The following is a 14,973-nucleotide window of genomic DNA, read 5'->3' on the forward strand; positions in this document are numbered from 1 at the left end:
ACTGAGGTTATTATACTGAGAAAACAGCCACATTCAATCCCTGGCACAACCGGGGGGGAATAAATAAATATGTTACTCCTAAGTGACATACAGTTTAATACAGTCGCTTTCCTAAGTTCAATACAGTTTTAATTTCCCATACTTATGAGTTCTGACTACCTGAATATTTTTAACGATTAGACGGAATGGTAAGACAGGAAGAGGGCTAAGAGCACTCACTCTTCTTTTCTTTTCATGTTCTCTCTTGCCTGTTGGGCTTTGGTGAGAATAAACCACTGGAGGTTTGCTGGATCGCAGAGGATTGGAATGTTAAAATGCCCAAGTTCGTGCAAACTTGGAGCATATCTGTCACTGTAATAAAGCATACGAAAAAGGAAAACTCAGCGACCTCTCCACCCCCATTCCACCCCCAAAGAAACGATTTTCTTAGTCTGATTAATGGAAAAGGAACTCATCAAGAAGATCTACCTTAAAGGTACAGTAAGTCCCCTACATATGAATGAGTTCCTTTCCGAGAGTGCGTTCCTAAGTCTAATTTGTTCGTAAGTCCAACAAGTTAGCCTAGGTACCCAACTAACACAATTGGCTATATAGCACTGTACTGTAGTAGGTTTATAATAATTTTCACACAAATAATACATAAAAAACACTTGAAATAAAGATACTGTACTACTGTACTCTCTACAGTACTGTACAGTGAAATACACAAAAGCACAACCACTTGTAGAGAATGCATGCATGTGACAATGTACAGCAGACACATGAACTAACTTATGAGATTGGACAGGTGAACGCATGTTTGCATCTTTGAAAGTTTGCAACTTGAAGGTTCATATGTAGTGGACTTCCTGTATAGCAGAATTGATTTGAAGTTTTGCTGTCCCCAAAGGGACACATTATCAGGATGACCACACCCTCCTGGCCCTGTGACCTTCCTCATCTGTAAGATGGAGTAGTAACCCACTCCATGGTGAGGTTGTGAGTGCTAAAGAGATAATGCATTTAAGTACTAAGCACGGTGCCTGATATGCACACTGTTGATTTCACATTAGTATAATCCTATAAAGTTTTCCACAGGACTGATTTGCCCTGTAAGTGGCAATATATTTACAGAATGTTCTAGAGACTCAATCTTTCAATCCTCTCATGTTGGCTTTTCTCATGTGTAAAAGAGTGTTGCCAACAGAGGTGGTGACCTTCCTTTCTTTAATTCCTAAGAATCACACATGGAAATACAAAACAATTTCATGCATGGACACACACAGCCCATCTGAGTGAATGAATAAAAGTAATTGTTTTAGATACTTGCCTGTTTAGGATCATTTGCAAACCACGCAAACTTCGAGGGTGAAAAGGTATTCGACTTTTCAAGAGTCTATTATAGAACACGTCGAGAAGAGAGTAATATTCTTCAAGTGTCAACACTGACTGTAATTCTTCGATATAAACAACTTGGATGCCACCTAGAAGATAGCTTATTTGGTCCTCCAGAAGCATCAGCCTCCTCTGCAGGTCAAAATAACTCGGTAATCTTTCAAATAGCTACAGTATTTTTTTTTTTGAAAAAAAGGGAAGGAATATTTAGTTTTATGGTACTTTAACAGTCCAAGTTTAGGACTCCAATAAATGGTACTGAGAAATTCTAACAAGAAAATTATAAATTATTTTACTAGAACGGAAGTTCAAGTAAGCAATAAGAAAAAAGCTATGGAATGCTGTAAATATTAATATTCAAAACAAACTACCCTAAATCTTAGGAACTTTTAGCTAGGAATTGAAGAGATTGCAGAAGAAAAGAAATATGTTCCAAATAAAAATAAGTCCTAATATTTAAATATTCAGGTAAGAATCTCAAATTAGGTTAGAAAGATTAAATGGTATAATAAAGAAGGGTTTTACAAATAAAGTCTACATATTTCAATTGCAAATCTATTTCCTCAGAATTTCCCTTAATTCAACTAAATTCTATTATGAAGCACCTACCATGTACTTAAACACTAAACTGGGCCCTTGGAGTATAGAGATTATAAGAATTTGTGTCCCTGTCTCCCAGGGGCTTATGGTCAGGGTGCAGGGAAGCAAAACAAGAATCAGAATTCAGCATACTAAGTGCCACATGAGGGTGAAGCGATTGGAGGGTCAAGCAAAGGTTTCCAAGGACGTCTAACATAACCAATATGAAAAGATTAAGAGGATTTACAGAAGGTTAGATGCATCACTAATTATTAGAGAAATGCAAATCAAAACTACAATGAGGGCTTCCCTGGTGGCGCAGTGGTTGAGAGTCTGCCTGCCGATGCAGGGGACACGGGTTCATGCCCCGGTCCGGGAGGATCTCACATGCCGCGGAGTGGCTGGGCCCGTGAGCCATGGCAGCTGAGCCTGCGCGTCCGGAGCCTGTGCTCTGCAATGGGAGAGGCCACAACAGTGAGAGGCCCGCGTAACGCAAAAAAAAAACTACAATGAGGTACCACCTCACACTGGCCAGAATGACCATCATCAAAAAGTCTACAAATAATAAATGCTGGAGGGACTTCCCTCATGGTGCAGTGGTTAAGAATCCACCTGCCAATGCAGGAGACAAGATCCCACGTGCCGTGGAGCAAATAAGCCCATGCGCCACAATTACTGAGCCCGTGCACCGTAACTACTGAAGCCCGTATGCCCTAGAGCCCACGCTCCACAAGAGAAGCCACCGGTCTGAGAAGCCCACGCACCTCAACAAAGAGTAACCATCACTCACCACAACTAGAGAGAAAGCCTGCATGCAGCAACAAAGACCAAATGCAGCCAAAAATAAATTAAGAAGAAAAAAAGCTGGAGAGGGTGTGGAGAAAAGGGAACCCTCCTATACTGTTGGTGGGAATGGAAATTGGTACAGTCACTATGAAAACAATATGGAAGTTCCTTAAAAAACTAAAAATAGTGGGAATTCACCGGTGGTCCAGTGGTTAAGATTCTGTGCTTTCACTGCTGAGGGCACAGGTTTAATCCCTGGTCAGGGAACTAAGATGCCTGAAAGCTTTGCACACAGGCTTTCTCTAGTTGTGGCGAGCGGGGGCTACTCTTCGTTGCGGTGCACGGGCTTCTCATTGCGGTGGCTTCTCTTGTTGCGGAGCACGGGCTCTAGGTGCATGGGCTTCAGTAGCTGTGGCTCATGGGCTCTACAGCGCAGGCTCAGTAGTTGTGGCACACGGGCTTAGTTGCTCCGCGGCATGTGGGATCTTCCCGGACCAGGGCTCGAACTTGTGTCCCCTGCATTGGCAGGCAGATTCTTAATCACTGCGCCACCAGGGAAGTCCATCACTGCAGTTTTAACTTGCAGTTCCCTATGGCTTTTCATGTGCTTATTTGTCATCTATATGTCTTCTTCTGTGACAAATCTGTTCATGTATTTTACACATTTCCTGATTCATTGTTTATTTTTTTACTGTTGAGCTTTAAGAGTTCTTCATATATTTAGATACAAAGACTTTGTCAGATAGGTGGTTTGCAAATATTTTCTACCAAATATTTGATTTGAACAGATATTTCACCAAAGAAGGTATATGGATGGCAAAAGAGCACATGAAAAGATGCTCACCACCATTCGTCATTCGAGTAATGCAAATTAAACCCACAATGAGATAGAACCACACACCTCTTAGAGTGGCTAAAATTAAAAAGATGACCATAGCAAGTGTTGGCAGTTTCTCAAAAAGTTAAAATACCCTAACATATCTGGCCATTCCACTTTTAGGTATTTACCCAAGGGAAAAGGAAATATATGTCCATATAAACTTTGTAGATAAATGTTCATAGCAGCTTTATTTCTAGTAGCCAAAAGCTGACACAACCCAACATCCATCAATAAGTGAATGGATAAACAAACTGGTATATCCATATGATGGAATACTATGTGGAAATAAAAAGGAATAAATACACACAATAGCATGGATGAATCTCAAATTATGCCAAATGAAAGAAATCAGATCCTAACCCCAACATACTCTGATTCCACTTATATAAAACTCTAGAAATATACACTAATCTATAGTGACAGAAAGCAGACCAGTGGTTGCTTGGGTAGCGGGTGGTGGATGGAAGAGATGGTTTACAAGGGACATGAGCATTCTTTTGTGGGTGATGGATGTGTTCACTATCCTGATTATGGTAACGGTTTCACGGGTATTTACATATGTCACATCTCATCAAATTAAACCCACTAAATATGTACAGTTTATTGTAAGTCAATTATACCACAGTAAATCTGCTAAAAACAAAACAAACAAAACGACAGAATGAAGGCCTTTAGGCTATGCTTCAGAAAAGACTATAAAATTTCCAAATAAAAACAGACTGAAAAATCAGTCCTCTAAGAATTTAAACTACAAAATATTACGCATCTGATCTGCAAACAGATGATTCAAATTTCTTTCAGTTTACTGACATATTAGCGTAGTTTGAAACAAAAGTATGTCAATGACAAATCAGAGATTTTTTTTGCTTTTAAACTTTTTCTTACTTTTGTCCAGTGATGATGGACATCCATTGTTCCCAGCATCACATGGCCCACTGCACTCATCCCGGACCGGTCTGTAAATATTATCGTACATCCTGATGGTAAAACACAAACCTTTGGTCACTGTCCAGAGAGGCTTCCTTCTTTCAGCACTGTGCAAATAATTATGTGAACTTCACGTATCAACTCAGGATTAAATTCGGTAGAAGCTTAAACCCTAATTTTATGTCACTGTTTAAGTCAAAGGAACAGATTTTAAAATTCAGCTGATACAAAGTCACATCTATCAATACAAAGACTTTTAACACGTAGCTTTCCTCTAGAATTTACAGATGTGTATAGCCGTTAAGGGATATGGATTTCGGAAGTGAATGGAAATTGTTTACCTTTTGCATTTTTAAGGCTTTCCAAGTTCTGCTGGGCTAAGCGGCCTAAACTGTGCAGCTGGCTGCAGCGGTGGGCGATGCCCCAGCTCCTCTGCCACCTGGTCCAACAGAGCACACGGCCCATTAACACCCGTGTCCCCACAGAGGGAGGCACACACTCGCCCCCACTGCTTGACTCCCGTGAAAGCCAAGGAGTTGCTTTCTCAAGGAGACACACAACATGTTTCCAAACTAACTCATTTTTCAAGAAGCAGCCAAATGGGAAATGAATCGTTTACCAGAGGGTAAAAATCTTAGCACTATATTCAGCTATCCAAAGACTGAAAACAAGCAAATACACTGTGTTGTTTCTCTTAAAATAGAGGATGACATGGGGAATACTTTGACAAAGATCTTTTTCTTCTTTACATTGTTTAATGACAATGATGTTGTCTTAGATTTAAGTTCCAACTAGGAATTCCAGTTTGGTTTATCAGAATTTTTTTTTTATCATATTCTAGAGAAAATGATTTTTACGACATCGTGTAATCTGCTCATTTTATAGATGAACATTATTACATCTCAGTGACAAAATGGAACTTGATATTCACATGATGTCACAGAGGCACTTCTGTGTATGTGTAAAGAGCACCGGTGTTGGGCCTCCCTGGTGGCGCAGTGGTTGAGAGTCCGCCTGCCGATGCAGGGGATACGGGTTCGTGCCCCGGTCTGGGAGGATCCCATATGCCGCGGAGCGGCTGGGCCCGTGAGCCATGGCTGCTGAGCCTGCGCGTCCGGAGCCTGTGCTCCGCAACGGGAGAGGCCACAACAGTGAGAGGCCCGCGTACCACAAAAAAAAAAAAAAAAAAAAAAAAAGAGCACCGGTGTTAAGTGGTATCAGAAAACCAACCTTCGAATTCTAATTCTGTGATTTACTAGCTCTGTGACCTTCAACAAACTGCCTCTAGTCTTCCTAAGGTTTCCCTTCATGCTTGCCCAGTGGGGACACTTCTTATAGCACAGGTAGTGTAAATCATAGGGGATGAACATGTGAAGGAGGAAGGCGCTCAACAGGCTTTCAGAAAACTTAGGTTCCTTCTTCATCCTAACACCAATTCTGATGAACGTCATTTCTGATAAAGTGAAATCCGCTTTCAAAATTATTCCTTTAACACACAATGCCATCAGTCACAATGCTTCCTTTCGTTGGATACTTAGTTAATTTCCCAGTAAGCCGAGACATTCACGTCCACGGTCCTCAAATGTTTTGGTCTTGGGACCACTTTGCACTCCTAAAAACTGAGAACCTCGAAGAGCTTTTGTTTAAATGGGTTATAGCTATTGATATTTACCATATTAAGAATTAAAGCTGAGAAATTTCTCCACTATATTGTAAAATAATGTTTTATTACTCTTTTTAAATTTTATTTATTTTTGGCTGAGTTGGGTCTGCGTTGCTGCTCGCGGGCTTTCTCTAGTTGCGGCGATCAGGGGCTACTCTTCATTGTGGTGTGTGGGTTTCTTCATTGTGGTGGCTTCTCTTGTCGTGGAGCACACAGGCTCTAGAGCGCAGGCTCAGTAGTTGTGGCTCATGCGATTAGTGGCTCCGTGGCATGTGGAATCTTCCTGGACCAGGGCTTGAACCTGTGTGCCCTGCATTGGCAGGCAGATTCTTAACCACTCCGTCACCAGGGAAGCCCAAGGATCTTATTATTTTGTTTTTAGTTGGTAAAGTCTATGTTACTAGATTATGGAATTGGAAGGGCCCCTCTAATCAAAGCTTGGATGTGATGAAAAGACAGCAGCTATCAGCACAAACCCAAACATCCCACACAGTCCAAGAGTAAACACTTTCCTTTGAAATTTCAATTATCTTAGACAACTATGATTTGAATACACAAGAACAGAACATATAAGTACTCTATGTATTCTGCAAGCCCAGGAAAAAGGTGCTGTTATGGTACCCAAATGGTCATTTGGTTCAATACAAGTAAAAAGTCCTGATAATGATGGCTGAAAACAACAAAACAGGCTACAGCAAAGAGTAATAGAAGTTTAAACTCCAGGCCAGATGACAATATCTCAGAGTTCTTGTAATGCACAGTCCCATGACTGAATCACACCACACTCTCCTTAGGGTTGTAACAGCTGTTAAATCTATTTTTATAATAAACTTCAGCACGTATCTTTATATAACTATGATTCCTAAGTTTATAAAAACTTATTTAAAAAGTCATGTTACACGGTGACAATAGTTAATAATACTGTATTACATTTTTGAAAGTTGCTAAAAGAGTAGATCTTAAAAGTTCTCATCACAAGAAAGAAAAATTTGTAACCGTTTATGGCAATAGATGTTAACTAGACTTATTGTGATCACTTTGCAATGTATACAAATAATGAATTATTATGTAAAACACTTGGAACTAATATAATGTTATATGTCAATTATACCTCAATTAGAAAAAAAGTCATGCTATATAACATAGAACCAAAGAATACAACATTTATTTTTTCTCTCCCTTTGTCTTTTTTTTTTTACAACTTTATTGGAGTATAATTGCTTCACAGTGGTGTGTTAGTTTCTGCTTTATAACAAAGTGAATCATTTATACATATACATCTGTCCCCATATCCCTTCCCTCTTGCATCTCCCTCCCTCCCACCCTCACTATCCCACCCCTCCAGGTGGTCACAAAGCACTGAGCTGATCTCCCTGTGCTATGCTGCTGCTTCCCACTAGCTATCTATTTTACGTTTAGTAGTGTATATATGTCCATGCCTCTCTCTCCCTTTGTCACAGCTTCCCTTTATCTTTTTAAACTTGAATACCAATCGTATATGAGGGGGAAATAATTATTTTTTATACATTATGGGTATATGGAAAAGGATATTTTTATTACAAATTCATTGTGTAAAAAAACTATTATGCTAAAAATGTCAGTATCTAAACTTTACTTCACTAATTTAAACAAGAAATTCATATTACTTTTCTTACATAAACATTTGATTACTTTCATAAAAAGATAACAAAAGAATATTTAGTTAACAGAATAATTAAAGATGCAAATATTTAACTGTTAGAAACAAACCCTTACCAATAGGTAAAGCATGTTTATTTTAATCTCTAAATTAGGTTTTCTCTTCTTCATTACCTGATATCCGAGAGCTGCAATTGATGGGACAGTTCATCTTTTAAACGATCTAGTTCTTTTCTAAGTGGCAAACTATTCTTCAGCTTTTTAACAGCACTTTTCCCATTGTTATCTAGAAAGAAAAAAACAGAGATATACACTTTGATATACTAACTACAATGCAAACATTTCTACTATTGAATGACGTGTTCATTGACTTAAAGCAGCCCCAGTGTTAAACCGAGTTTGCCATCAAACGTTTACCAAATTATAAGTACTGCTGCCAAGTCTATTCTTTTAGAGTAAATACTTCTAAAGTAGGTTTCTTGGGGAACTTCCAGCATCTGATAAATCATATTCTACTTATGACAACTTCCTTTGTCTATCAAACAAATTCAATTTAAATTACACCAAGCCTGTTGCTAGATTTCCAGAGATGGGATGATCTTTAAAGAATTAAAGATACTTCAAACCTCACTTATGTTTATTGCACTTTTAGGCAGGCTATACTAGACCGTCACTTACATCAGTCATCTACAGGCGACCCTTTTCCTACTGGAGCAAATGAGCAGATGATGTTCTAGTGCAGCCAGACGGTGAAAAAGTCAATTCAGAAGATGCACCTAATGGTACTGGTGACATTCAAAAGGCAGTATTTCCTGATGAAGGGACTTGTGAAGGGAACTTTGTGGATTCTAACTGGGTAGATCCAGTCTCTTCCTTTGTTTTCATCTTGGTTGTGAGCACCCTGAGCCTCCCTGCTCACCCCCTCAGCGCTCTGTCCAAGGGCTCTCACTGGTCAGACCTCACCAGTCTCGGTGTCTCCATCCACATGCTCCTGTCGGGTGGGTCTGTTGGCCCCTCGCTTCCTTTCCACCCAACCAAATGCCCAGCTCTAGTCTCACCTCTCTCCATCTTTATTTTTTCCCCCATCAACTACATATAGGCTCAGCAGAAAGATGTTCTTTTAATTCTGCATTTCTTAGAACGTTTACTTCAATGAAGTCTTAAAAGAGAAAATAAACATCAAAGTCGGCATAAGGATTAGAAGGGGAGAGCTTTCTGAAAAGAGCTGAGGGCAGCCCAGGTGGCCTCGTACCAAGCAGCACGGCCCCCTGGGAGGTTATCACTTCCTCGGTGTTATAATGGTCATGGCACAAGGGATGCTGGCTGTCGCTCAGAGCCTCTAGTCCCCTAGGGGAGGCTGGACAAACGAGAGGCCTGGGTGGTGCCTAGGAGGCTGAATGGCTGCCGCAGGGTAGGCAGGGCAGAATGGCAAGGTGACTCGGGGATCAGAGGAACATTTTGGGTCCAAGATGGTAGTGGTGGAGTGGGCCCTGGTACAGCCGTGCAAGAGAGAGCTCCAGGGGGTTAGGAGAAAAATGGTCTAAAGCACGCCATCCCCAGGCCACCTGACACCCCCTGTGGGACACCTGTCAGTGACTGATGGTCAGGTGTTAGGATAACTCTGCAGAAGGGCTCATATGTCCATCTCAAAAGTGCTTGCCAAATAAACCTTTTTAAGGTTCCTTAATTATTAAGTCACTTTAAAGGTTTGAGATGTTGTGATCTAAAACATTTAAAAAATAATCAAGTTCAAGGAATTCCCTGGCGGTCCAGTGGTTAGGACTCCCGCTTCCATTGCAGGGGACACTGGGTCCTATCCCTGGTCGGGGCACAACCATCCTGCACGCTGCACAGCGCGGCCACAAAAATAATAGTAATCAAGTTGAAACTCTCAGAACCAATCAGATCATTATGCAGGCATCAAATATTTATCCTGAAAGCCTAACAGTGTGTTGTGTTGGGAATATAAGGAAGATACATCTAGTAAGGAATAGAGAGAGAAGCAACTGGAAGAGAATATATGCGCTTCTAGTAGAACAGAGGAAGAATTAACTAATTCTGCCTGGAAGGTTCTATAGAGCAGGTGATATGTGACCTGAACCTGAGAGGTGGACCAGATTTTTCCAAGCAGATTAGTGAAAGGAAAGGGCATGCCAACCACGCCAGTGCACAGGGAAGTATAAGATGAACCAACGTGCCCAGATCACACAATGCCTAGAGGGAGGGGGGTGCGAGATGAGACTGGAGAGGCATGTGTGTGTGTGTGTGTGTGTGTTTGTGTGTGTGTGTGTGAGATTACAAAAGGTCTTGCACATTGGGATAAGGAATTAGGACCTTTTCCTCTAACTAAAGATGTTCTTTTTTTTTTTTTTTTTTTGGCCATGCGGAGGGTCTTGCAGGGATCTTAGTTCTGGAACAGGGATTGAACATGTGCTCCCTGCAGTGGAAGCTCGGAGCCCTAACCACTGGACCACCGGGGAATTCCCTATATTCCACATTTTTTTGATTCACTAAATGTGTACAGTCATTAATAATTCTTCCTACTCCCCCTTTAAGAATATTGGTAAAGATTTTATTTCTGCTTTCTGTGTGAGAAATAAGAAAATAATATCTTATTTTATGTCACGATTATTAGCTATAACAATTTTTCAACATTTTCCTCATTTATTAACTCATACCTGTTAATCAATTTACTTTAAATTATGTAATAGGGTGATTTTTTTTTGACAAATGAATTATCAAATGGCATACCAGGTTGGGTTTGGGGACCAAATGTCTTAAACTGCAGACTGAAATATAATCTTATGACCATATATTCATGACCTGATTGTTGGAATTCTTACATTTAGTGTATAAAATTTAACTGATCTAGTTTAACAATTTTTGTGTTTTGTATCTAATCACTAAGCTAAAAATGAAGGTTCTACACATGGCATTTTCTTTCTATCTATCTATGTAGATATTAGATCTATCTATAGATATAAAGACAAAGATAGGGGCTTCTCTGGTGGTGCAGTGTTTGAGAGTCCGTCTGCCGATGCAGGGGACATGGGTTCGTGCTCCGGTCCGGGAGGATCCCACATGCCGCGGAGCAGCTGGCCCTGTGAGCCATGGCCGCTGGACCTGCGCGTCCGGAGCCTGTGCTCCACAACGGGAGAGGCCACAGCAGTGAGAGGTCCGCGTAGCGCAAAAAAAAAAAAAAAAAAAGACAAAGATACATGTTTCGTAGTTCTGCCACTGAGAAGTTCAGTAGCAGTTAGGACATGCACCACCCAGATCTTGGTTTCTAAAAATCATTCCCTCCTAAAAAGAACCAGAGCTTCTCAGCAAAATGGTTCAATCAAACACTGGGCCAGGGAAAGTCCAGATGAGCCTGGAACACCTTGGTGAACCAGGAAGTAAGAGAGTTCTCAAAGAATGATGGGGACATAGGAGCCGGCTTGAAGGGATGATAAGGTTAGAAAATTGCCATTTGGCAACCATCATCATAATATGTGATTCAGGCAAAAATCATCAATGAGCACTAGAGCTAAGGGGTAAAAATTCAGTGTTCAAAGGATATTTACATAGCCCTAATCACCTCCTCAAAAGAAACTAACTGAAGGGAAAAATAGTTCCTTTACTGGGGAAAAAACTGGGAGACACCACCTTAATCAAATGATCCAAGTTAATATCACTAGTAATGGGATAATCAACATCATATGCCTCCTATATAACATTGAAAACAACACACTTCACTTGCCGGGTATTCCTGCCAAATATGAATAACCTGACTCTAATTATGAGAAATACCAGATAATCAAAACACTCAAATTGAGGGACATTCTACAAAATAACAGCAAGGTAATGGAAGACAAGAAAACACTGAGGAACCATTCCCGATTAAAGGAGGTTACAGAGACTAAAGTTATGACATAATTTGAAAAACAATGACTTAGCCTATAAATAAGAAGACTGAATAAATGTATGATATGAGTTAAAGCATGACTGTAACATTTCCAAATATCCTACAGAAATAATTCCAATATTGTAATTGTCCAATGTGGCATTTTGTGGACACTAAGAGGATTCAGAGCTTAGACAATGAAAGTGAAATAAAACTTTGCGCGCAAACTTCAAAGTGAAAAAATGGAAGTTTGACATTTACTAATATCTCAGTAACTAACAGAATAGTATTTCAGACTCCCTCTTGTGAGAACACCAGAATCACAACTAGCTGCTGGACAATCATCGACAGGAAGACACTGGAACTCACCAAAAAAGATACCCCACATCCAAAGACGAAGGAGAAGACAAAATGCGATGGTAGGAGGGGTGCAATCACAGTAAAATCAAATCCCATAACTGCTGGGTGGGTGACTCACAGACTGGAGAACACTTATACCACAGAAGTCCACCCACTGGAGTGAAGGTTCTGAGCCCCACATCAGGCTTCCCAACCTGGGGGTCCGGGAAGAGGAATTCCTAGAGAATCAAACTTTGAAGCCTACTGGTATTTGAGTGAAGGACTTCAACAGGACTGGGGGAAACAGAGACTCCACTCTTGGAGGGCACACACAAAGTACTGTGCACATCAGGACCCAGGGGAAGGAGCAGTGACCCCAGGGGAGACAGAATCAGACTTACCTGCTAGTGTTGGAGGGTCTCTTGCAGAGGTGGGGGGTGGCTGTGGCTCACCGTGGGGACGACGACACTGGCAGCAGAAGTTCTGGGAAGTACTCCTTGGCATGAGCCCTCCCAGAGTCTGCCATTAGCCCCACCAAAGAGCCTAGGTAGGCTCCAGCGTTGGGTTGCCTCAGGCCAAACAACCAACAGGGAGGGAACCGAGCACCACCCATCAGCAGTCAAGCGGATTAAAGTTTTACTGAGCTCTGCCCACCAGAGAAACAGTCAGCTCTACCAACCACCAGTCCCTCCCATCAGGAAACTTGCACAAGCCTCTTAGACAGCCTCGTCCACCAGAGGGCAGACAGCAGAAGCAAGAAGAACTAGAATCCTGCAGCCTGTGGAGCAAAACCGACATTCACAGAAAGATAGACAAGATGAAAAGGCAGACGGCTATGTACCAGATGAGGGAACAAGATAAAACCTCAGAAAAACAACTAAATGAAGTGGAGATAGGCAACCTTCCAGAAAAAGAATTCAGAATAATGATAGTGAAGATGATCCAGGACCTCGGAAAAAGAATGGAGGCAGACCGGGCGGAAGAGGAAGATGGCGGAAGAGTAAGACGCGGAGATCACCTTCCTCCCCACAGATACATCAGAAATTCATCTACACGTGGAACAACTCCAACAGAACACCTACTGAACGCTGACAGAAGACCTCAGACCCCCCAAAAGGCAAGAAACTCCCCACATACCTGGGTAGGTCAAAAGAAAAAAAGAATAAACAGAGACAATAGGATATGGACGGGACCTGCACCAGTGGGAGGGAGCCGTGAAGGAGGGAAGGTTTCTACACACTACAAGCCCCTTCGCGGGCGGAGACTGCAGGTGGCGGAGGGGGAAAGCTTCGGAGTAGCGGAGGAGAGCACAGCAACAGGGGTGCGGAGGGCAAAGCGGAGAGATTTTGGCACAGAGGATCGGTGCCCTTAGACACACACCAGCCCGAGAGGCTTGTCTGCTCGGCCCACGGGGCGGGCGGGGCTGGGAGCTGAGGCTCGGGTATCGGCTTTCAGTCGGAGCGCAGGGAGAGGACTGGGGCTGGCGGCAGGAAGAGGACTGGGGCTGGCGGCAGGAAGAGAGCCTGAAGGAGTTAGTGCTAGCCCGGAGGGAGTCCGGGGAAAGGGTCTGGAGCTACCGGAGAGGCAAGAGACTTTTTTCCCTTTTGTTGCCTGGTGCGCGAGGAGAGGGCATTCCCCTCCCTCCCCTCTGCCTGAGTGAGCCAGAGCCCCCGAATCAGCGGCTCCTTTAAACCCGTCCTGTCTGAGCGAAGAACGGACGCCCTCCGGCGACCTACGCGCAGAGGCGGGGCCAGGTCCAAGGCTGAGACCCGGGAGTTGTGAGAGCAGAGACAGGGAAATCTCTCTGTGTAGCCTCGGAGGCAGTGGATTAAAGCTCCACGGTCCATTTGATGTGCCCTGCGTCTGTGGAGTGTATGAATGGACAGCGAATCATCCCAAATTGAGGAAGTGGACTTTGAGGACAAGATTTAAGACTTTCCCCCCTTTTTACAACGAATTATCCCAAATTAAGGAGGTGGACTTAGCAAGATTTCAGACTTCTCGCCCTTTTCCTCTTTTTACAACGAATTATCCCAAATCGAGGAGGTGGACTTGGAGAGCAAGATTTTTTATTTTTCCCCCTGCTCTCTTTTTGTGAATGTGTATGTGTAATCTTCTGTGTAAGATTCTCTCTGTATACCTTTGCTTCCACCATATGTCCCAGGGTTCTATCGGTCCGTGTTTTTTTTTTCAATAATTACTTTTTAATTTTAATAACGCTACTATATTTCATACTTTATTCTATTTTACTTTACCTGCTCTTTCTTTTTTTCCTACCTTCCCTTCCTCCCTCCCTCCCTCCGCTCCTCCTTTCCTTCTTTCTTTTTCTTTCCTCCCTCCCTCCCTCCCACCCTTCTTCTTTCCACTTTCTTTTTCTTTCCTTCCTCCCTCCCTCCCTCCTGTCTTTCTTTCTTTCTTTCCTTCCTCCCTCCCTCCCTCCCTCCATTCACTCTTCCTTTTGCTTTCATTCCTCCCTCCTTCCCTCCTTTCTTTCCTTCTTTCTTTCCATCCTTCCTCCCTCCCTCCCTCCTTTCTTTCTTCCTTCCTTCCTTCCTTTCTTCCCTTCTTCCTTTCTTTCCCTCTCTCTTTCTTTCTTCTACTAATTCTTTCTTTCTACTTTTTCTCGCTGTTATTCTGAGCCGGGTGGATGAAAGGCTCTTGGTGCTGCAGCCAGGAGTCAGTGCTGTGCCTCTGAAGTGGGAGAGCCAACCTCAGGACACGGGTCCACAAGAGACCTCCCAGCTCCACATAATATCAAGCAGCGAAAATCTCCCAGGGATCTCCATCTCAACACCAGCACCCAGCTTCAGTCAACGACCAGCAAGCTAGAGTGCTGGTCACCCTATGCCAAGCAACTAGCAAGGCAGGAACACAACCCCACCCATTAGCAGAGAGGCTACC

The 14,973-nt window shown here is 42.5% G+C and overlaps 1 protein-coding gene across 1 annotated transcript in view; it reads right to left on the reverse strand.

Moving 5' to 3' along the window:
• Positions 1–215: 215 nt before the first annotated feature.
• LOC307058910 (T-cell activation inhibitor, mitochondrial-like) overlaps positions 216–14,973 on the reverse strand; it is a gene marked incomplete at both ends in the record, with an annotated part of 37,649 nt that continues 22,891 nt past the window's right edge. Inside the window, 6 exons of the mRNA XM_079712613.1 lie at positions 216–351; positions 1,310–1,542; positions 4,505–4,596; positions 4,888–4,985; positions 8,022–8,133; positions 9,100–9,194. Of these exons, the coding sequence (XP_079568739.1) occupies positions 216–351; positions 1,310–1,542; positions 4,505–4,596; positions 4,888–4,985; positions 8,022–8,133; positions 9,100–9,194 (766 nt within the window). The remainder of the gene's footprint in view (positions 352–1,309; positions 1,543–4,504; positions 4,597–4,887; positions 4,986–8,021; positions 8,134–9,099; positions 9,195–14,973) is intronic.

The sequence above is a fragment of the Hyperoodon ampullatus genome, assembly GCF_949752795.1.
Source record: "Hyperoodon ampullatus genome assembly, chromosome: 10".
Classification (NCBI taxonomy): Eukaryota; Metazoa; Chordata; class Mammalia; order Artiodactyla; family Ziphiidae; genus Hyperoodon; species Hyperoodon ampullatus.